Raw genomic sequence first — 23,451 nt, forward strand, 5'->3', positions numbered from 1 at the left:
ATATGTATTGGAGAGATTTAGGTTATTTCCAATGTTTCCACTATAACAATGGAGATACACCCTACCAGGTGTTCTTTTAAATCAAGTAAGTCTCTGACATCAGTGGAAAGAGCTCTCTGCTCTGCTTTTTAAGTACAGAGCAGAGAATACTTTCCCTTTTTAAGATTTACTGATCTATGTAGAGAGGACACTATGCTCAAATACTAGACCAAACATTATAAGAGAACTGTTCCCCTTAAGGCTATGACCTTCACCCATGAGTTTTTATGAAATTTACCATAACACTCAGGATAGAACCTATTCCCTTAGGTCAGATATCCTCCAAAATTCAGCAGTGGTGGAACCCTGGGTTTTTCTGATCTTGGTTTCAATGGGTCCTGGTTTCCTAGGATTTGAAGTGAAGGTCAGGCAACTTCAGATTGAAGCTAGATGGAGAATGGACAAAGGATACTTCCTGGTCCACTATGATCTTGGGGAAAAAACTAAAAAATAAACAGAATTCCAGGCACTTGGACAAGACAGTAGCTGGGCAAATAATATAGATATTCCCTTGTTTCTTTTAGGCTACTGTAATACTAGTTTCCTGGGTCTTCTCCAAGACTAATTTCAAGATGCCTTCATATTACCTCCCAACTGGATGAGCAAAAGATAAATATTCTACTTTCCCACAGAATAAACTAGAAGGTCACTACTAACCTTACACATGATTGCCTTGTGGTATGCTCACAAACTGCCTAGCAATGTACCTATAGAAGGTTTTGACGTGGCAGCTAGGACAAAAGCCCCCTTTGCTACAGAAGAAGATCGGGAAGATGGCCAGGAGACTTGTCTGCACAGCTCTTGAAGCAGTAACTACAGATGTAGTGCATATGGTTTTCCATAGGCTGAGACTATTGTGAGCTTAGAAACATTTCCCAGAAAACCAAGCAAACATATCACCTCCAAATTGTACAGATTTTTGAGAACTGAAGAGCAGGTATATTATAGCTGGTATTGGGTTTATTTTGATACTCTACCCTCCCCATCTTTTCCCCTAAGCTTCTTTTTATTATGGTAAAATACACCTAACACAAAATTTAACATTTTAAAGTGTACAATCTAATAACATTTAGTAAATTCACAATGTTGTGCACTACTATAAAAATTCCAGAACATTCTCATCATCCCAAAAAGAAACCCTCTACTCCTCAGCTATCACTTGCTGGTTTCCTTTTCCACAGCCCCAGGCAACCACTTATCTACTTTGTCTCCATAGATTGGTCTATTCTGGACATTTCATATAAATGGAATAATACAATATGTGCCTTCTGTGACACGTTTCTTTCACCGAACACCGTGTTTTTCGTTTTTTTTAAAAAATATATATTTTATTAATTTTTTTTACAGAGAGAAAGGGAGAGGGATAGATAGTTAGAAACATCGATGAGAGAGAAACATTGATCAGCTCCCTCCTGTACACCCCCTAATGAGGATGTGCCTGCAACCAAGGTAAATGCCCTTGACCAGAATCAAACCTGGGACCTTTAGGCCAATGCTCTATCCACTGAGCCAAATCGGTTAGGGCTGAACACAATGTTTTTCAGATTCATCTATGTTGTAAAATTATCAGTACTTCATTCCTTTTTCTTTTTTTATTGTGTTAAAATATACATAACAAAATTTATCATTTAAACTTTTTAAGTATAAAGTTCAGTGGTATTAAATACATTCATATTGTTGTGCAACCATCACCACCATCCATCTTATAACTCTTTCCATCTTGTAAAACTAAAACTCTATATCTATTTAACAACAATTCCCCCTACCCACTAATCAATGGCAACAATCATTCTACTTTCTTTTTAATCTTTTGCTTTTACACTTGGATCCTTTATGCTAACCTGGATATCCCGGGCCCGTTCATAGGACTGATATGCAATTTTCTCTTCCATGCTGGCCAATTCCTGCTTCAAGTTCAAGATTTCATTCTGATGGAGCTCTGTTAGGTCATTTAGTTGTTCTTCTAATCGTTCACATCTAAGAAGGGGGGAAAGTTAAAATTTTAGGCATTTTGTATTTTCCTGGTGTTATTCACATCTAATCCCAAAACTCATTCTGCAAAGGAATAAAATAAAAGCACACAAAAATCGAGAGGCCTGGGGTAACAGGGCATCCTGGTGGGTACAGCACTTCCCTAAAATGGGCAGTTTATCACAAGGCCATATCATAGTGGCAACATAGCTCTTTTACATTCTTCTTCACATACAGTATTTGCAGTGATGCCAGCAGCCCTGATTAGCTTTGAGCATACCTATAATAAATGAGGCAGTTCTTTTTCTGTTCTGAGCAGAATATGGGAGAAGTGAAAACTAGAGTACAATTAAGCAGGTCTCATCAAAAGATAAACAGCACATAAATGGAAACTGACCAAGCAGTCCCCAGTTGCTTATTTTGACCTTGGACAGGTCACTCACCTTAATGCCCATGATTCACAGCCCATCGTTCCCATGGTTAAGCACAGTGTCAAGGACAACTCAGTCAACAAATATTTACTGAAAGCCTGGTGTGTGTCAGTTATGTTCAAACTACTGGGAATATTGTGGTAAGCAAGATAGAAACTCGGCCTTCAGGAGTTTACATTCTAAAGTAATGGAAGAGATGAAGGAGAGGCAGAAAACCCAAGGTGATGGCAGAAAGGGATAAGTAATCCAAATAAGATCACTAGGGGTATACAGCAGAGCACCTGGTGGCTGGTTAAGATGGAAGGCCTCTTCCCAGTTCAACACTCTTCAACAATGAGAACTGAAACTTGAATGATGATATGAATAAGTGCTATGAAGATGGGGATAGGGGGCATCTTAAAGTAGAAGGAATAACAAGTGTAAAGTTCTCAAGGTGGAAAACAAGCTTTGTAGGTTTGAGGGAAAGAACGTAGGCCTGTGTGACTATAGCTGAGTAAAAATGAGGGAAAATGGCCGAAACCGGTTTGGTTCACTGGATAGAGCGTTGGCCTGCAGACTGAAAGGTCCCAGGTTCGATTCTGGTCAAGGGCATGTACCTGGGTTGCGGGCACATCCCCAGTAGGAGATGTGCAGGAGGCAGCTGATTGGTGTTTCTCTCTCATCGATGTTTCTAACTCTCTCTCTACCTTCCTCTCTGTAAAAAAATCAATAAAATATATTAAAAAAAAATTAGGGAAAATGAAGGGAGATGAGATTTATTGGGAGCAAGGTAATATTTATTTATTTATTGATTGATTGATTGTCTAAAGTTTTACATATATCTCCTTCCCCCCCACCCCGCCCCGCTTGACATTCTCCCCCCCCTGCCATACCCACCCCAGGCAAGCCCCCACTGCCCAGAGTCTGTGTCCATTGGCTATGCTAATATGCATGCATACAAGTCCTTTGGGAGCAAGGTGATTTTAATTCACCTTATATGACTAGCACTAGGACTACATATAAGAAAGCTTATTCTTCATAAAGATGGAACCTGGGCAGGGCATCTAAGGACCCATGGGACTGGAACAGGATTAAAGAACGAGAGCAGAGATTCCGTGTAGAAAAGAGCACGGATAAAGGACAAGAGGTAGAAATGTATTAGGATAATTGGAATAGTGGATCTATGTTGGAGGAAAAAAGCGAAGTTTCGTCTTAAAAGATAGGCAGGTGAGTGGGGATTCTGGAATAGATAGATGGGTCCAAAGCAGATTGCTGAAAGGGGAAAGGGTGACATGATGAACACAGTGTTTTAGGAAAATAGGTTATATGTTAGTGGTGAGGAGGACAGACTGGGGTAAGTTGTGTGTGGAGTCCCAGGAATCAAACTAAGAGCTACATAGGCAGGAGAAAGGTTGAAGACTACACATTTAAAAAGACTAGAAAGGAAAGAATAAACACAGCCCCAGCTAATGGTGACTAGAATGGAAGCCTCTGTCAGACAGAGGGTTCATCCCAACCGGCGCATATACTAACTAGCGAGCACTACTCAAGTAAGCACACACCTAACACTAGCATGTGAGCTTCAGAGGACTTCATATTAAAAAAATAAAAATGCCAGAACTCAAACATTTAAAACTACCTTCCCCTTTCCCTCATTTTTAACCACATCAATAGCACACAAACTTTTAAGAACTACATGAAAGGTCTTCGTTTAAGGAAATTTTTCTGTTGTGGCATCACCAACATTCTTTCTTCCAATCATTATATTATAAATAACTATATCCTTAACTTCATTCCTCCTATAAGAAACAAGATTTTAAAATATATATATATTTTATTGATTTTTTTATGGCGAGGAAGGGAGAGGGATAGAGAGTTAGAAATATCGATGAGAGAGAAACATCCATCAGCTACCTCCTGCACACCTCCCACTGGGGATGTGCCTGCAACCCAGGTATATGCCCTTGACCGGAATCGAACCTGGGACCCTTCAGTCCGCAGGCCAACACTCTATCCACTGAGCCAAAATGGTCAGGGCAAGAAACAAGAATTTTTTTAAAAGGCATAGTCTGACCCTTTTACTATGTTACTGAATCCTGCTTAATTCTCCTTTATCCTTGATAGGAATCTGTACTGCTTCCTTTCATGCTGAGTTCTGTTACTAAAGTGACTGAACAGGATGATCAAAAAGCATTTCTACCTTTTGTCTGTAACTATGGCCAATATTTTCCGTAACGCTGCCTTTTCACTTCATCTGCTGTCCCTGTGCTCAGAAATAGGGGCCACCTCTAGAATTGATTTTCTATCAAATTTTAAGTTCACTCAAAGCTATAAGATTAATATTTTGTCTTTTTATGAAATTAAGCCCATTGTTTTACAGTGTTTTTAGTGTTTGACCATTTTCATAATTCTCTCTCCTCACCAGAGAGGGGCTTTTAAAAATGGGTGTTCCAATGTGTCAGTTCCTTGAGATTTAAGAGAAAGGCTGGGCATGTCAGCAAATAACTCTCCTAAGCTAAGGATTAACGTTGGTGGCAGGGAGGGGAGCATGGTGGTAGCAACCAGCCTGCATACTGATGAAAGCAGACCCATGTGATATCTTTGGCATGTGTTCTATAAACTACTGCCCCAACCTCTTGGCCCACAAATTATACAGTCTTTCAGGAATGTTGGGGAATCTTTATTTGATATTAAACACAGTTCACATATACCATTAGGACAGATTAAAAAGAAATAGCAGCAAAGTTACCATTTATTCAGTGCTTTCTATGCAAATTCATTTCTATAACACCAAGAAGGTAGTAGAAATTATCTTCATTTTAAAGATGAGGTAAAGTAACCTGCCCAAGGCACACAGAAATTAAGTAGGGGAGCAAGGATTTGAATCAAGATTTGACTTTATTTAAAATATATATATATTTTTTTTATTGATTTCAGAGAGGAAGGGAGAAGGAGAGGTAGAAACATCAATGATGAGAGAGAATCATTGATTGGCTGCCTCCTGCATGCCCCCTACTGGGGATCAAGCCCGAAACCCAGGCATGTGCCCTTGACCGGAATCAAACCCAGAACCCTTCAGTCCACAGGCCGATGCTCTATCCACTGAGCCAAACCAGCTAGGGAAGGTTTATTTGACTTTAAAACCTAAGTTTTTAACCTCTACACCAGCCGTGGGCAAACTATGGCCCGTGGGCCGGATCCGGCCCGTTTGAAGTGAATAAAACTATTGAAAAAAAAGACCGTACCCTTTTGTGTAATGATGTTTACTTTGAATTTATATTAGTTCACACAAACACTCCATCCATGCTTTTGTTCCGGCCCTCTGGTCCAGTTTAAGAACCCATTGTGGCCCTCGAATCAAAAAGTTTGCCCACCCCTGCTCTACACTGTGATGCCACTTTTAAACTACTCAAGAAGCCCAGATAAGCTAACCCCTTTCTAAGTAAGACATGTGAGCCAGGTCTATAGCTGATCCAAATCACACAGCTACAAAGGGAGATGGGGTGTAATAAAAAGATTATGAATCTAGAATAAAATACAAGATAATAACAAGAGTTGGCAAAGATGTGGAGAAATTCAAACCCTGAAATATTGCTGGTGGAAATATAACATGATGCAACTGTTTGGAAAAGTCTGGCAGTTCCTCAAAAAGCTAAACTTCTAACCCAGAAATTCCACTCCAAGTACATGCCAAAGAGAAATTATTTCCACACAAAAACTTGTACATAGCCCTAATCAGTTTGGCTCAGTGGATAGAGCGTAGACCTGCAGACTGAAGGGTCCCAGGTTCGATTCCGGTCAAAGGCATGTATCTTGGTTGCGGGCACATCCCCAGTGGGAAGTGTGCAGAAGGCAGCTGATCGATGTTTCTCTCTCATCGATGATTCTGACTCTCTATCCCTCTCCCTTCCTCTCTGCAAAAAATCAATAAAATATATTTAAAAAAACAAAAACTTGTACATGAATGTTCACAGCAGCCTTATTCATAATAGCCCCAAAGTGGAAACAACCCAATATCCATCAACTGATAAATGAGTAAATAAAATGTGGTTTACTCATAAAATGAATTATTATTTGGAAAGGAAATGAAATGAGCCCTGGCTAGGTAGTTCAGTTGGTTAGAACGTTGTCCTGATATGCCAAGGTTGTGGGTTCGATCTCCAGTCGGGCACAGACAAAAATCTACCAATGAATGCATAAATAAGTGGAACAAATCGATGTTTCTCTCTCTCTCTCTCTCTCTCTCTCTCTCTCTCAGATTCAATGAAAAAAAAATATATACACACACACACATATATATAAATGAAGAAGTGAAGTAATGATACATGCTACAGTATGGATGAGCCTTGAAAATACTATGCTAAGTGAAAGATACCAATGGGAAAGGACCAAATTGTATGATTCCACGTATATAAAATGTTCAGAACTGGCAAATTTATAGAGACAAAAAATTAATGGTTGCCAGAGGTTGGGGCAGGATTAGAAAAATTGGAGGTTGATGAAAATGTCCTAAAACCGATTATGGTGATGGTTGCATATATCTGTGAATATGCTGTGATTTGTTTACTTTAAATGGGTGAATTATATTATTTAGGAATTATATCTCAATAAAGCTGATAAGAAAGATTAGGGATATATGTAATGTACTTTGAAATGCATTAAAAAATAAGACAGACGTGGGATGGGTAGATGGAAAGATTTGTGATAAAACAATATAGTAAAATGTAGAATCTAGGAGATAAGTGTATGAGCATTCACTGTACAATTTTTTTTCAAGTTTGCAGTGTGTTTTAAAGTAAAAAAATTGGGGGGGAAATTATTTTAGGTGTTATAGCCAGGAACACTTGTGTTTGAGTCCTGGTTCCCACTCATAAACTGTAGAACTCAAGGGTGAAACAAGACCCACAATGGATCCAGTTCAAACAGCCCCATTTGTTCATTAGTAATTACCAGCATTTGTTTCTTCGAGTCCTAAGAATTATCTAGAAAATGATGATTTTCTGAAAGAAAAGATAAAGCTGCTATTGTGTAACTAAAATCCTCTTATACTTACACAAACAGTTGTGTTTGGGTTATCATAGTAAACACCTTCAATATGCAGGAAACATCGGGGAGGAAACTGAGAAAGCCATAAACGTTGAGGCCTTTGCAAAATGTGAACAAAGAAATTGGTGAAATGCCTTGGTGTCTTGGAATGCATGTTTTCTGGGTTGCCTCAGTGCCTTGAAAACATTACTGGCCTGTTATTATTAAAACCCTTTCCCTATTTTGTTCACCCAGGTCATGGAAGATTGTTTTTCAGTTCTTTTCACAACCTCACAAGCCTATACATTATGCTCAGCAAGTCCAGTCAAACATTTTTTCAGTGCCATCAGCCTTGGAGTGGCTTATATAACAACCTACATGTGAAAAAACAGGCTAACACAAAAAGCCCAATAAAAATGATGTGGTATTATTCTGGGTGGAGGAGTGCATCTGGGGAGGAATTAGGATTCAGTCTAATCTACTTAATCACTGTAAGCATCAAAACATCAAAACACTAGAACCAATAATAACAAGAACAATGGTAAGTACCCTCTCCACACCGGTTTATGTGTAGCATCTGCTTCTGAGGAACTTAGATTCATGAGGAAGTTTCTACATTAATTTTCACCTCCCTCTTCCTCAGGAGTTACCTTCAATTTATAATTAAGAAATGGGAGCCCAAGAAAGATGTAGTAAATTTCTCCTGTTAATGAGCTGTGGTTAGGATCTGAACTACTTGGTTCATGCCTTTTGTTTGTAGATTTTTTCAATTGTTGCTTTTAAAAAACGTTTTCCCCTGTACTATTAATCAAATGCAAAATCTGAACAAAAAGGAAGAAAACACCCATATTCCAGTTCCCACTATTACTTCCATTATTAATATAATCTCTTTTACTTACTTTACTTGCTAATGTTTACCTCTGGTCTGAATTCTAAAATGGAGAAGCCAGATACCTAGGGAATTCATATAAAGAACACTACTATCTTTTCACTAAATATTAACACTAAAGATTGGGGGGGAGGGGGTGTCAATTGTGTTCAGCCTTTCATATGTGATTTTTTAAAAATCAAGAAGTCCCTGTAAGGAATTTTTATTTTAATCCCTTCATCTGACAATAATTAAAGCTATCTGGAAATGAAAAGGGGGATTCTTTTTTTAAAGAAAACTTTTATTATTATTTATTTTATGCTGAATTTATTCCCAGGCCACAAGTTTTTGTTTCTTCAGTGTTTTTGTTTTTGTTTTAAAATATCTTTTTCCTCTGTGCAACTTCCTCTTCTGCTTTTCTTCACAGTAAGACCATATCAATATGACAGGGAGAGCTTATGGGTTAATCCGCTCATGAGGTCTGTTAAGTTCTATGTCGCATCTTGGGAGCTTTGTTCACCTGGATGTGCTCAATGACCAGAGAATATACATCTAAACCCTAAGTTCAGCATTACCCTCTGCATTTTTAAGCATGCGCAGCAAAAATTCAGACTCTTTTTGGGCCACTGACCCTCTGTCCTGTCCCACTGTTTGGCATGGGCACACTGACCAACTCCACCATTGTAACAAGGGAATGGGACACATTGCTTCCATAAAGTGACATCCTTCAAATAGTTGGTGGCTTTGTGAATATGCATACACTGATGGCCTGGGCAATTTCACAAGTGTTTTTAAAGTGAACATGAAGATTTGAACCTCTTGATCCTCATGATGTTGTGGAGTTTTCTGGGTCAAATGAATAGCAAGCCATTTTCAGAAGTCACCTCTAGCCACTTTTGGGAAGACAGCGAAAAGGGGGATTTTTTATCCAATAGCATATGATTTTGATTAGCATGTGCTTTTCAAGAGACTCAGTGTGGAACACAAAGTAATAATTTCATTTTAATACTTTTTCCTCAAAGGTCCTTTGTAAGTCAGTACAACTCAAAGGGAACATAGACATTTCAATATGTTTTGTTGCTGGTGAACAATTCATAAATGAATACTGATCTTGGAAAAGTGTTTCATCCACTGGATTAATCAACACAGTAGTCACCTTCTTAGATCAAAGATAAGCCAGGGCTCTTTTGGGTCAAATTCCTGAGAATGAGAAACTGGGTGAGTGTACAGGTTGGGAATGTTTCACCTAATGCATCAGTCTTTAGGTGTGGCTCAAAACTTTGGAGTCATCTCTGAGAGCCAGTGGCACTTCCCTAGTTGGGCAATAGGTCACTAGGACAGGATGGCTGAAGAATCTTGTAGAGTAGGTATTTGAGAGAAACAGGAAGAACTAGGTCCCAGGACTAACACAGATAGGCAACTATGGGAGCAAACTACTGCATTATTTTCCAAATGTTTGCCAGGGATCTGACGTTGCTTCTGCTAGTATTTGACCACAATAAAGAGACATAGTTGGAGTAGGGGATATGACATGTGGTGGGAGCTCGAATACATTCTTGGCTGAATTGCAGAAAGTGGATTTTGCCTTAACTTTTGTTACCTCATTTGTGTTGAAGACTGAAAAAAGGCTCAGAAACATTGAGCTAGTCTTCAGTTGAAAAAGAAGAGATTAGCCAAAGAATATATTATGCATGGCCCATGAATACAAACAATGGTTTGGTGAGGGCCAGGGGGAGGGGTGAGTGGAGGCTGAGTGGGGGTAGGCAAAGGAGGGAAAATGGGAGGCATCTATAATAGTGTCATTTTTACACACACACACACACACACACACACACACACACACACACACACACACGAACGCGCACGCGCACACATACCTGATACCACTTACTCCAGAGGACAGCTTCATAGAGTTAGAGTGGAGAAACATACAGGCTGACACTGATAACACCAGCTAGAATTTAGGCGAACCTCCAATGGAACTTTTTGCAATGATGGAAATGTTCTGTATCTGTGGTGTCGAATACAATAGTCATTAACCCCTTGTGGCTGTAAAGCTCTTGAAATATGGTTAATGTGCTGGAGGAAGTGCCATTTTTATGCCTCTAGTCTATATGTATTAAAGCTTAAGCGACCGGTCAACCATCAGGTAGCTATGACATACACTGACCACCAGGGAAGCAGACGCTCAACGCAGGAACAGAAACCACAGGCATGGAAACATGGAACAGACTGAAGAATCGAGGAAGCGGGGTAGGGGGGTGGGAAGAGATTAACCAAAGATCTTATATGCATACTAGAGGTCTCTCAGCCTGGCTGCGGGTTTCAGCCTGATCCCTGCAGGCCAGGCCAAGGGACCCCACCAGTGCACGAATCTGTGCACCGGGCCTCTAGTCTATATATAAAAAAGTCTAAGCACAGGTCCCTAGGCCTGGCCTGCGGGGATCGGGCTGAAACCGGCTCTCCAACATCCTCCAAGGGGTCCCGGATTGCGAGAGGGCATAGGCCAGGCCGAGGGACCCCACCAGTGCATGATCAGGACCAGAGAGGGACGCAGGAGGTTGGCCAGCCAGAGAGGGACCGCGGGAGGGCTCCAGGGTGTGTCTGGACTGTCTTGCTCAGTCCAAGCTAACCTACTGATTGACTGTCTGCCCCCTCACACCGGGCCTCTAGTAAATAAATTTTAGAAAAAGGAAAGGAAAAAGTACAGAACCAGTCACCATGGACTATTAGCCCCCCCCAAACTTTTAGGGCAGTGCATTGTCTTAAAGACAAGAGACAGCAGATGCCTAAAGTATATAGGGAATAAATAAAAGCTAGAGGGCTTTCTGGGTAATTCAGACTTGGTAATGATAGCTTTCTAACATCCTGGTACACCCCAGACCATACCTCATTTAATAATCTCAACAACATGTACAATAGATATCATCATCTTGTTTTTATAGAGGAAACTGAGGCTTAAATGAGTTACATAAGGTCTTCCTCCAACCTTAATTTATTAATGAAGTAATTTATCTCCTCTCCCTTTCTTCCCTACTCTAACCTTCCTCCCCATTTTTCCTCCATTACTGTTTTAGTGGCTAAACTGGGAGGAGCTCATCTGTAAACTTCTTTTATGAAAGGTCTTATCCTTCCTAAGAGCATCTCCTAATTGGGCTTTTTTCTCTTAGAAACAAAGAGCTAATTTGATCCAATATTCTCAGTTTCTATTTCAAATTTGTTGGCCAAACCTAGTCTACATATCTTCTGGAGATTCTCTGATCAATTTGCTAGATGACAAACAGGGCTAAAACTTGGAATAAAGGGGCTAACATAGCTATATCTGTCTTATGTCCAGTGATAATTACTTTAAGTAAAATTATATATAAATAACAATTTGTTTAGTTAGAACTTCAATGGCCTGTACCTAATTGGGTTAGCCTAGTTACTGACTGTTCTACTGCAAGTGATGACTGCTAATGGTGACTGCTTCCTTCTGTATTTTTGCTCTTATGACTCAGTGCAATTTAAAATATTCTGGGCTTAATATAATTTCAGAAGCCAATTTCTAAAGCACAATAATCCCCTTAAAATAGAAGCTTTCATCAACATCCCTGCCCTACATGATATTGCTTTAAACAGGCAGTAGATGGGTAGGATTCTGGGCCAGATCCCCTAGGGAAAAAACTACAAAAGGAACCTGTAAAACTGTCTATAAGTTGTTTTCCTAGTTCTCTCCTGTTTACAACGCATTTTGCCACAGCTGAATTTTTTCCTATAGTAACTCATTAATATATTATACTCACTATGAAAATAGGACTGGTTCTCCAGTTTTTAAACAGCAAATTAAATATAAGTTAAACCATTTTACTGTGTGACCTGGCAAAAGTCACTTTATCTTTCTAGGTCTCACTGTACTCATTTGTAGAGCAAGATTAAACTAGATATCTAAGGGCTCCTTTTATCTCTGAAGTACTAAGTGAATACTCTATTGCTACTAACAGATCTACAATAATACTTAAATGGGATGAAAAGACTACTAGCAAGACAAGAAGAATATGAAGTCAGTACAGACCCCATCACTAAAAACCTGTCTAAACCTTGTCTCCTACCTTTCCAAAAATAATCTCACTCATACCTGAGTGCCCAATGCAAAGCTCAAATTCTAAACTACTAGTCAAAAGTTGGGGTGGAGTTTAGATCCAAGCTCTGCTACAATGGCTTCCAGGACTAAGTGCATGTGGGTGGCTAAAGTACTATTCAGTCATGGCACAATTACATGGAGAGAGAGAGAGAGAGAGAGAGAGAGAGAGAGAGAGGAAGAAACTGACTGTACTCTACAGGATCCTTAATGCTTCTGATTTTTCCCGAGTAAGTAGATGACCTTGAGCAAGAATCCTGACTTGGCACTGTCACTGAGGTAGAGAGCAATGGGAAGCACATTAAGTAACATTATTGAGAAGGAACCCTGAAAAGGGGAAATAAAGACGGGGATGAGGGTTGCTTTATAATATATATATATTATATAAAGTTTATATATTCCTCTAGTACATATCTACACTGTTGTATTTATTTTATTTTATTTTATTTTTCCCACCGGGGACGTGCCCGCCACCCAGGTACATGCCCCTGACCGGAATCGAACCCGGGACCCTTCAGTCTGCAGGCCGACGCTCTATCCACTGAGCCAAACCGGTTTCGGCTTACACTGTTGTATTTAGCTTGAGAAAACTTTCCAGAGCTTATGCATTTACAGAATTTTCCAAAATATGTTAAAAATAGTGACTCGACTTTTAGTGAAACCTGGAAAAGGTCTAATACCCATTGCCAATGAAGTCCAGGTTAGCTAGACTATAAAAGTAGTCTTTCAATCATAGAGGTTTTAGGTTTAAGCTTGGAAAACAAAACAACTGGCCTGATATGAAAAAAACACTGGCTTTGGAATCAGATAAAACTGGGTTTGATTCCTGGCTTTACCACTTACCAAGTGACCTACCTTTGGCAAATTTTAAAACCCCACTGGGGCCAATTTCCTTATCTGTAAAATAAGGATAATACAATCCACTTGCAGGGTTATTGTGAGGATTAGCAAATATATGTAAAGCACCTAGCATTATTCGAATCACAGGAGCTTAGCAAATGCTGTTAGTGATAGTGTGCTCCTCCCCTATCACTTAAAATAACAAGCAGCAATTCTGTGTATGACTGTCCTCCTGTCAACTATGATAATCTATAATAATAAAAGTGGAATATGCTAATTAGACGGACATCCTTCGGGATGTAGCCGGGGATGCAAGGGAAGCCCAGGTCCCAGGTGCCCACCGGTGGCCAGAGGGAAGCCGGTGCCAGCAGCCAGGGGAAGGAAGGCCTACTCTCACGTGAATTTCATGCATTGGGCCTCTAGTCCTATATAATAAAAGGCTAATATGCAAATTGGCTGAACGGCAGAATGACTGGTTGCTATGACTTGCACTGACCACCAGAGGGCAGATGCTCTACACAGGAGCTGCCCTCTGGTGGTTAGTGTGCTCCGGCAGGGGGAGCGCCACTCAGCCAGAAGTCAGGCTCACAGCTGGCGAGTGCAGCTGCGGTGGTGGGAGCCTCTCCTGCCTCCCTCCGAGGTAGAGCTAAGAATGTTCAAGACGGCTTAGGGGAGCGTCCTAAACTGTCAGTCGGACATCCCCCAAGTGCTCCCAGACTGCAAGAGTGCGCAGGCTGGGCTGAAGGACACCTGAGTCCATGAGTTTTATGCACTGGGCCTCTAGTTAGTAAAATAAACGAAAGCATTGAAAATAACAAGAAATGCATCTAGAGCAGCCATGTACACATTAATGGTTCTTGGTTAGAAAAGTATTCCTTGAGTTCTTCCCTAGGCTACTTCCTCCCCAGACAAAAAGACAAGGCTGCAGGAGTCTCTCTTTTCTAATTTCTATTTCTACTCTCCTGGAGGCTTTTGTCTAGGAAGGAAGTAGACTGGGGATGGAGCTAAAGTTCTATCCTGTCTCTGAATTATTTTAAATGGATACAAAGGTGGATCTTAGGAGACCTGTTTTTCCTCTCTGACTTTCTCACATTGGCCTACATCTGATTTGAAGACATAACAACTCTATATGAATTTTTAAACTCTGGAAGAATTTAAAAACTGGAATGTTTTGCTATCCATTTAAAATAAAAGGGTCAAAGCAGGCAGTTGGTTTTTTGAGAAACTTGGAACACCCAGGTCTCCATGGCTCAAAGGGGCATATTTTAAAAGCAGCAGTAGCAGCTGCTACTTAACATCAACAAAGTACTTACTGGGCCAGGCACCAAGCTATGTGCTTTACATAAATTATTTCATTTAAATGTCACAGTAACCGTATGAACGACTATTATTTTTTCTGTGTTAGAGATGTGGAAACCAGAACTTAGGAACGTTAAGAAACTTGCCCAATTTTCAAGATTAGTAAGTGGCAGAACAAGAATTTGAATGTAAGACTTAAATATAATATAGTACAAAGGACCAGGTGCTTTATTTTGAGTCTACTTGAATATCTGTTAGATTGCTCACCACTTTAGATATTGTCTTCTAAGTATATTAAAGACTATATAAAACAACAAATTAAGAATGGTAATGTTTTTGCTTTTAGAACTTCCTTTCTCTTCTCTTCTCTTCTCTTCTCTTCTCTTCTCTTCTCTTCTCTTCTCTTCTCTTCTCTTCTCTTTCCTTTTCTCACAGTCTTAAGTTTGAATTAAAGGATGGAAGAGTGAAGATAACAGACAGGACTGAATTACTGATTAGCATTTTCACCATGTGAAAGAGTTTGCTGCTGCAACTCTTCACTCATCTTATTGATTCACATGAATAATTTATTCAGGCCCTGAGATTATCTCATAAAAACAAACTTTAAAAAAATCACTTAAAAAAAAAGGAAGGGGACCTTAAAAGATTGCCTGTTCAACCCTTGATATAGTAAAATTACTGAGGATTCCCTCTCATTAGAAACTGGAACAAAACCAGAACTCACATCTTTCAAGGCCTAACCCAACCTGTGGCTCCCATGAGATTAGCCCTTAATCTGTATCAATGAGGTGGTTTGTCTCTGGTTGACAAAGTTTGGATCTGATTAAGTACTACATGGTGGACATTATTTTCTATCTGCATGTGATGGAAACAAGAGGAAAAGACACACATTTGAAGATAACTAAGAATGGTCTAATATGAATATACAGTGTAATATGAAACAAAAAAGCTATTAGCTTCTACCTTCAGCACAGATTACAACTAAAAGCATTTACCCCTTTGAGAATTCTCTAACTATTGCAGAACCATTTCACATGTTGAAAGTTCACTCCCATTCAAATGTTTGCCAATGCATAGTAAAGGTAACAGACATGCTTATCTGGATTTATTTCCAGTCTAATCTTTCTACACCAACTGCCTAGATAAATGTGCTTAAAGCCCAATAACTACAGATTCATTACATTTTGGATAGGCTATGTCTTTGATTTATACAGAGTTGGGGGTTATAACAAATCTTTTGAATTTAATGTAGTATACATACAGGCTGCAATGACTTGTGATTCTGTAATTACAAATAGGTGAAATGCCTCAGAAACCTTGGGCTTCATTTGAAAGTCTTAACCTAGAATGGAAGACTGGAGAGCTACAGTAATCATCACCTCTCAACTACAATGCTTCACTGGTGTGTAACCTTGGGAGTTACTTAATTTTGTCATGCCTGTCATTTGCATTCTATGATAGGAACTCATGCAGACATCATATTACATATCTAAAGTGCTCTGGACATTCCAGAAAAAGACTCTACTAAAGATCTTTAAAAGCCAGTCCCCGCCCACAACAGCCAAAGCAAAGGGAACCCCAAACATAAGTAATTTCGGATTGTAATTCCATATAACTTACCTATATCGCTCTTCCTGCAAGGCCTGCATTATTAATGAATAGTCCCTCTGATAATGTTCCTTGAGGGTCTCAAAGGATTCCTCTAGCCTGGCCTGGGTTTCCCGGATCTCCTGGATCTCATGGAATAGTGCATCAAATCCTGAGCTCTGCATGTCCAGAGTGTTTGTTTTGGAGCTAGATGCTCCTATAGCGATGCCTCCAGTGGTGCTGTTGGCTCCTACTGAGCCTGAAGTGGCACTAGAACAATCTTCTTCACTACCATATTTTGGGCTCGACTGAAAGTTTGAAATCACTCCCAAAGCCTTCCCATCATCTACCTGCCCTTCTTCTAAAGAGTCCTTCAGGTTAGGGATGTTGTCTGCACTGCCAAATTTATTCCGAATTAATGAAGCAATCTCTCTGGGCTTTGAGACTACTGCCCCTGCTGCTGAATGAGTTGCCTGGGAGAAGCTGGAAAGTCCACCTTTGACACTGTCTACCACACCTTCACTGAAGCCAGTCACCTTCGCTCCCACATCTTTCAAACCCTGGTGCATGTCCCTGAAGACATCCTTTGGCTGCCGGGGGATCCCATTCTGTTCCACTTCTCGGAGCTTCCTGTGGTAGTGCTCAAGCTTCTTTTGTAGCTGGAGGATGGTTTGGGCAGATTTCTGGTTCTTCTTCTCAAAGACCTGCTTGATGCGGGCAGCCTGCTGCTTATCTGCGCTGTTGGCAAGCTTCAAGTACTCAGCAACGTTGTCATCCCGGGCTGTTTGCGCAATCTTGATTTGTTCTGTGAGCTTCAGGATCTTCTGCTGCAGGTGAGCAATAGCAGCCTTTGTACGCTGAGGGTCTGGTGTTCCATCCACCGAGTCTGTGTGGATGCTGCCATCAGTGCTGGAGGCCACTGCACTGGAAGTCTGGGCGAGGCTGCTTACTTCCAACCGCTCGATCTAGCATCAAAGCAAAAGATAGATGTTAAAAAGACCCCAAAAGAAGACTACTTTTCCAGAATCAATAGGCCAATTAATTATACTTTGCTTTAAGCAAGACAGATATATGAGGATTTACACAAAATGTAAACTGGGGTATTTTTCCTTTGTTAGAGGATTTAGTATGGTTTATCTTGAAATAGCAAAGCTCCTTAGTGGGTTTAAAGCATAAATTAATTTATATTCTTCACACATACTTTTGTTTAAAAGCATATCTATGTAAAACAAGGTACATCTGCAGTTCAATTTAATTATATAAAAATCATTTTAGTATTCAGACATCACTGTAATTCCAACCCATGTTCTAAGATTACGGTCATCTGAAAACGTTGGTGAGAACAAGTATTTTACTGGCTAGATATAAAAATCTAATTTTTATCACAGTGGACCCATGATTTTTGGGTCTAAATCATGTCATGGGCAATGGAATCATTCTTTCCATTCTAATAGGGACACTTATTGGTAGCTGGAGACAGGTGTAGGTAAGATTGAGAAGGTACTGCTGAAAGTGGTAAGAATGAATGTGTACACTCTTGAGAGTTAAAATTCCAAAACACAAGCAACTGTGATAAACTTGGGCAACATTATGTGAACATTAGAGACAGAAACAGTAAGGTAAGTAATTTATAAAGTCAATGACTAAGTTCAGACCTTTTAGAGGTCACATTCTATGAGTTCTAACCAGGAAACAATTTTTATTAGGCAAGAGACTCCAAAACACACACAATGACTATCCTTTCATATAGGTAAGCAACCATTAAAAAGAGCTGAAGAAAAAGGCATGCTGCTTAGATATGAAAACTTAAACTATCATACTTCAAAACTCTTAGTCAAAGCAGGGGATAGGTTAGTTTATCTAACTCAAGAGAAAAAAGTCTTTTAAGAAGGTGCCAATTGATATGGCTTGTAATGGTGAATTAGAGTAGGGCCTATGCAGAAAGGTTTTAGAAACTCTTCTCTATTGAACAATAACAGAAATACATAATTAAATAACCACTCTAGGTAATAAAAATTCCCAATAAGCACGTCAAATTACAAATTTACCATCTCAGAGACTTAAGAGCACACCCTTTTCCTTGCTTCCCATCCCTAATTTGTCATCATCAACAATTTGCCAGAAAGAACTGTATATAGGTTACTCTCATATTAAAAAAAAGGTTGGCCGAGACCGGCTTGGCTCAGTGGATGGAGCGTCGGCCTGCGGACTGAAGGGTCCCGGGTTCGATTCCAGTCAGGGGCGTGTGCCTTGGTTGCGGGCATATCCCCAGTGGGGGATGTGGGGGGGCGGCTGATCGATGTTTCTCTCTCATCGATGTTTCTAACTCTCTATCTCTCTCCCTTCCTCTCTGTAAAAAATCAATAAAATATATTTAAAAAAAAAAAAGGTTGAATTACATTTTTGTGATGACAATAATATACCAATTCTGAAATGTTCATAATATGCTAATAATGAACTTGCCAGTCCAGACATGCATTCTCTTTTTTTCATTTTGGTTGTATCTCCTCAGTTTGCCGTCTGAACAGAATTTATGCTGATCTCTAACTCTAAAACACACTGAGTTCATGAATGAGTTCAATATATTACTATCGATGTGAATAAAAGAATATTATTTTCTTTCTAGATGAACACAAAAGAAATATTGTGCCTTTAAATAAAATCAAAATATAATTTAAAATCAAAATGAATAATAAAATGACATTATATACTCCACTAATAAAAACAAAACAAACAAAAAAACACAGCATACAGAACAGTTAGGGACTAGTACAATAACTATTTTGTTTTTCCTTTTTATTTCTTCTTTTTTTTTTTACAATAACTGTTTTGTATCGCTTCCTCCATCTGCCCTATTCATCTTTTAAGTACATGCTAACTAGCAGTGAAAAGACCAGAGGAAGGCAGCAGAAGGGAGGATGAGTGAAAGTTCCAGATAGTCAAGTTGCCAAGAGTTCCAACTCTTCAGTGCCTTAGGTTCACTCTCTTAGGTTGTACAGGGTTCCCACTGTGTGATTTTTCTTTCTGAATGGGGTTTCAGAAGCCATAATTACAGTATGTAATATTGATATCATTGTAATTAACTAGTTATTAATAACTAGAGGCCCAGTGCACTGGGGCGGTGGGAGTCCCCTCAGCACAGCCTGCGCCCTTTCCCTGTCCAGGACCCCTCAGCAGACATCCCCCAAGGGGTCCTTAGCGCTGCCGCAGAGCCGTGAGCCCGTCTTCTGGCTGAGTGGTGCTCCCCCTGTGGGAGCACACTGACCACCAGGGGGCAGTACCTGTGTTGAGCGTCTGGCCCCTGGTGGTCAGTGTGCATCATAGTGACCAGTTGTTCTGCCGTTTGGTCGATTTGCATATTAGCCTTTTATTATATAGAATAGGAAAGGAGCAAAGAGAAGGCCAGGTATTATAGGTATGTTCCCCATAAAACACTGGGGGGAGGGGATTGGCCAAAAGGAAGATAGTCGCATGCCCAGTAAAGTTGGGATGACATAGAGAAGATATTTGACTGTCAATCACATCTGGGGACAGAGATGGTTGGCCAGAATAGGGGTGGCAACTGCAAGCAAAATTTGGATACTCAATTCCCTGAACAAAGAAACGTGCTCTCTTGTGCTCTTGGCTCCTTGGGACTTGTGTGACTCTGGGCTTATGGGGCTCTTTTGTTCCTGCTCCTCTGCATTCCCCCACATGGTCCACGGCCATGTGGACCCCATACACAATGGACTAATGGACTACAGCTAGCCTGGATCCAACATGGAAAGGAAACTCTAGATGCTGGCTTTGATTCTAGCTTTACTGAAACCCCAGCTATACTTCTATGGCTGAACTAAGAGAAATGGGACTTTGGAAACCAAGGGGTATAATTCCAAGGAAATAAAGCTTTCTATCATACCTCACCCTCTTGTGAGGGCCTCTGGAAATGTTTACTCCAATGGTACCCCAAGAACCCCACTTCCACTGATAAAAGATAACAATATGACCCTTATGTTTATGTTTAATAGCTCAAAATCCACCACAATATAAAAGGGAAGCAAATACGAAATATAATTTGATCTAAGACTACCAGCGTAGGCATGGTTTAGTTTTCTTAGGTTGTTGTTATTAATTTGAATATTAACTTAGATGTAATCAGTTATCTAAGGAAATACAGATATGGAAATCAAGTTTAACTATTACTCTGGTAGGATAAAAATTGACTATACTGGTGAAAAGATGGCTTTGAGACTAGAATCCTTAGAACTGGAAAAAACACACACAACGAAACAACAAAAAAACCCAACAAACATTTATTTATTTATTTATTTTTAAAATATATTTTATTGAGTTTTTACAGAGAGGAAAGGAGAGAGATAGAGAGTTAGAAACATCGACCAGCTGCCTCCTGCACACTCCCCACTGGGGATGTGCCCGCAACCAAGGTACATGCCCTTGACCGGGATCGAACCCGGGACCCTTCAGTCCGCAGGCCGACGCTCTATCCACTGAGCCCAACAAACTTTTAATATAATTATTTACAAATGATCAGTTAGATGTGAGTTGTTTTCTCTACACAGTAACTAAAGAAATAAACCAGGCTTTAATCTGACTTCTTTCCTACCTGGGCTTCCTTCCAGTGCATGGCTCCCCTACAAAAGCTCAGCTGACAGAATCCAGTCCTCACCTTCCAAAGAAAACTAACCCACAGCTCAGTAGGAAGATAGTTTTAACACCTGAAACCATGAGTCACTGGATTACTCACCAACTACTCCCAATTTTGGCAGGCACTATCCTCATAAAGGAAGGAGAGAGAGAAGTGAGAAATTGGAAGCAAAAGGGAGTGGAGGGGAAGATAGCAGAGGACAGGGGGGCAGGAGTGGAGGAGGAAAGAGAAAGATATACTGAATTGTAGAATTACAGGTCAGCTATGAACAAAGCCCTTAGAAATACAAATACTTTGCACTGGAAGTGCCTGACTTAGCCATGAGTTATGAAGACATCAACTGAAAAGGGATTCTTTTTTGCAACAGCCTTTGCTAGCATATTAGGTTATCCACATTGTGGGGGCTAAGCTAAAAAAGTAATTTTCCTCCCACCTAAGTTCTAGCTTATAAAGCTTATAAGCTAGTAATAAAATTTAACAGGAACAGATTAAGAGGAGAAAAAGTCCAAGGTTTATTATTACGTATATCAGGGGTGTCATAATAATGATTTCCAAAACACACTGGGCTGTAGAGACTTACATACTATATGGACAAAGGAGAAAAGGGGGCATGGGTCTGGGATTTTGAAGAGGAGATAGGCAATTCACAGGTAGCACAGAAAGAGTAAAACACACTCATGGCCAAGTTCCTGCTAGGCAACCCAGAAACAATGGGATTTAGGGGAATCTAGCTAATAGGCTCCTGCTTGGATCCTTCGTATCTACCAAACTTAATTAGATAGGCTACTGTGAATATGCTTAAGGTGAATATGCTAAGATTCCCTTCCCAAAGCAGGTTTTTCCATCTGGATTCATTACATCAACTGTAAAATTCATCAACTGTAGCCCTAACTGGTTTGGCTCAGTGGATAGAGCGTCGGCCTGCGGACTGAAGGGTCCCGGGTTTGATTCCGGTCGGGGGCGTGTGCCTTGGTTGCGGGCACATCCCCAGTGGGGGTTGTGCAGGAGGCAGCTGATCGATGTTTCTCTCTCATCGATGTTTCTAGCTCTCTATTCCTCTCCCTCCTCTCTGTAGAAAATCAATAAAATATATATTTAAAAAAAAATTCATCAACTGTAAAATGAATGGGGATAATATTAATGCCCATTGCAGAAAACTGCTGTAGGGATAAAATGAGTCAATAAATACAACAGTGTTCAAAATAGTACCAGGCACAGAGTAACTGCTATTACTGGATATTACTCTTATATCATTAAATTGGTTTTTTAAAAAAATTCAAATATTAAAAGATTCCAGAATATACTTCCTAACTTTTTTACATTTCAGGCAAAACAAGGGATATATATGTAGAGAGTCGAAGCCAAAGGAATAATGTAATTCAACACTACAGTAAAATAATAGTCACATTTCTGAATAGTTGGTCTTATGGCTAGGCACTTAGTTAGCCTATCTTCCAGTCCTCACAACCCCCCCAAAAAATAGAATTTTTATCACTAATTTACAGATGAACTGACTGTTGAGATGCCTCCTACTACCTTACCACAAGGCAGTTTTGACAACAGCAGCAATAGCAGTATTACCTACTCAATAGGGCTGCCCTGATATCCTGATCATATCCATCAATGTAGCAAGTCAAAGACATTTATGGAGGAGGTTAGAATTAATTTGTATAGAAAAAAATCTAAGTCCCTAACTGGTTTGGCTCAGTGGATAGAGCCTACGGACTGAAGGGTCCCAGGTTTGATTCCAGTCAAGGGCATGTACCTGCGGTGCGGGCACATCCCCAGTAGGGGGTGTGCAGGAGGCAGCTGATCGATGTTTCTCTCTCATCGATGTTTCTGACTATCCCTCTCCCTTCCTCTCTGTAAAAAATCAATAAAATACATATTTTTTTAAAAAGGAAAAAGAAAAAAAATCTAGGACCAAAATTCAGTCAGTTAAATATATTATATCTTGACAAAACATATTATATACTGACTACTTATAAGCTAGGCAATGTGCTACAAAGCTATTTTTTTTGTGTGCCCTTGACCGGAATCGAACCTGGGACTCTTCAGTCCACAGGCTGACGCTCTATCCACTGAGCCAAACCAGTCAGGGCTACAAAGCTATCTAATTGTTGCTATAACAAGCAGACATTACTGCTTTGTTTGCAGTTTGTCTCTTACTATTAAGAATTCATTTGCAAGGCTTAAATTATCTATTAATTGATCTAAATGAATTATCAGAAAACAGCCCAAGACAACATTTAAATAGACACCTCAAAACACCAATTAATCAGAGGCAGAGTAGAGCCATCTAGGACAGAGTATTAGATAAGCTTTATAATGGCTTGCAATTTTCATTTGCAAACATATTAAAAATATATCTATTTTCTCTAAGTGAATGAAAGTGTCAGAACATGGCAACACCTGGCTTTGAGAACAATCATGTTAAAGCCAATATTGTACAAAAAGCAAGGACAAGAGCAAAAGGACCTAAGTTCAAATCTGGCTTCATGCCTCCTTACTAGCTGTATGTCTTTGGTCTACCTACTTGTTCTCTTTGAGTCTTAAGTTTTGTCATCTACACAATGGAGTTAACATTGTCTCAGGAAATTATCTGAAAAGATGTTAAATGTGTGTCAAATCAGATCATGCCTGCCAA

General features: G+C 39.8%; 1 protein-coding gene across 8 annotated transcripts in view; it reads right to left on the reverse strand.

Moving 5' to 3' along the window:
- TMCC1 (transmembrane and coiled-coil domain family 1) overlaps positions 1-23,451 on the reverse strand; it is a 172,535-nt gene that overhangs the window by 7,368 nt on the left and 141,716 nt on the right. For 6 of the 8 annotated variants that reach the window (XM_015560395.1, XM_006758302.2, XM_015560394.1 and 3 more), the window contains 2 exons: positions 16,193-17,124; positions 1,881-2,016 (listed from right to left, as the gene is read on the reverse strand). In XM_015560395.1, the coding sequence (XP_015415881.1) occupies positions 1,881-2,016; positions 16,193-17,124 (1,068 nt within the window). Of the gene's footprint in view, positions 1-1,880; positions 2,017-16,192; positions 17,125-20,762; positions 20,832-23,451 lie in introns of those variants that run through there. The other 2 variants (XM_015560397.1, XM_015560393.1) reach the window with 2 other exon arrangements.

Source organism: Myotis davidii, unplaced genomic scaffold (assembly GCF_000327345.1).
Source record: "Myotis davidii unplaced genomic scaffold, ASM32734v1 scaffold73, whole genome shotgun sequence".
Lineage (NCBI taxonomy): Eukaryota > Metazoa > Chordata > Mammalia > Chiroptera > Vespertilionidae > Myotis > Myotis davidii.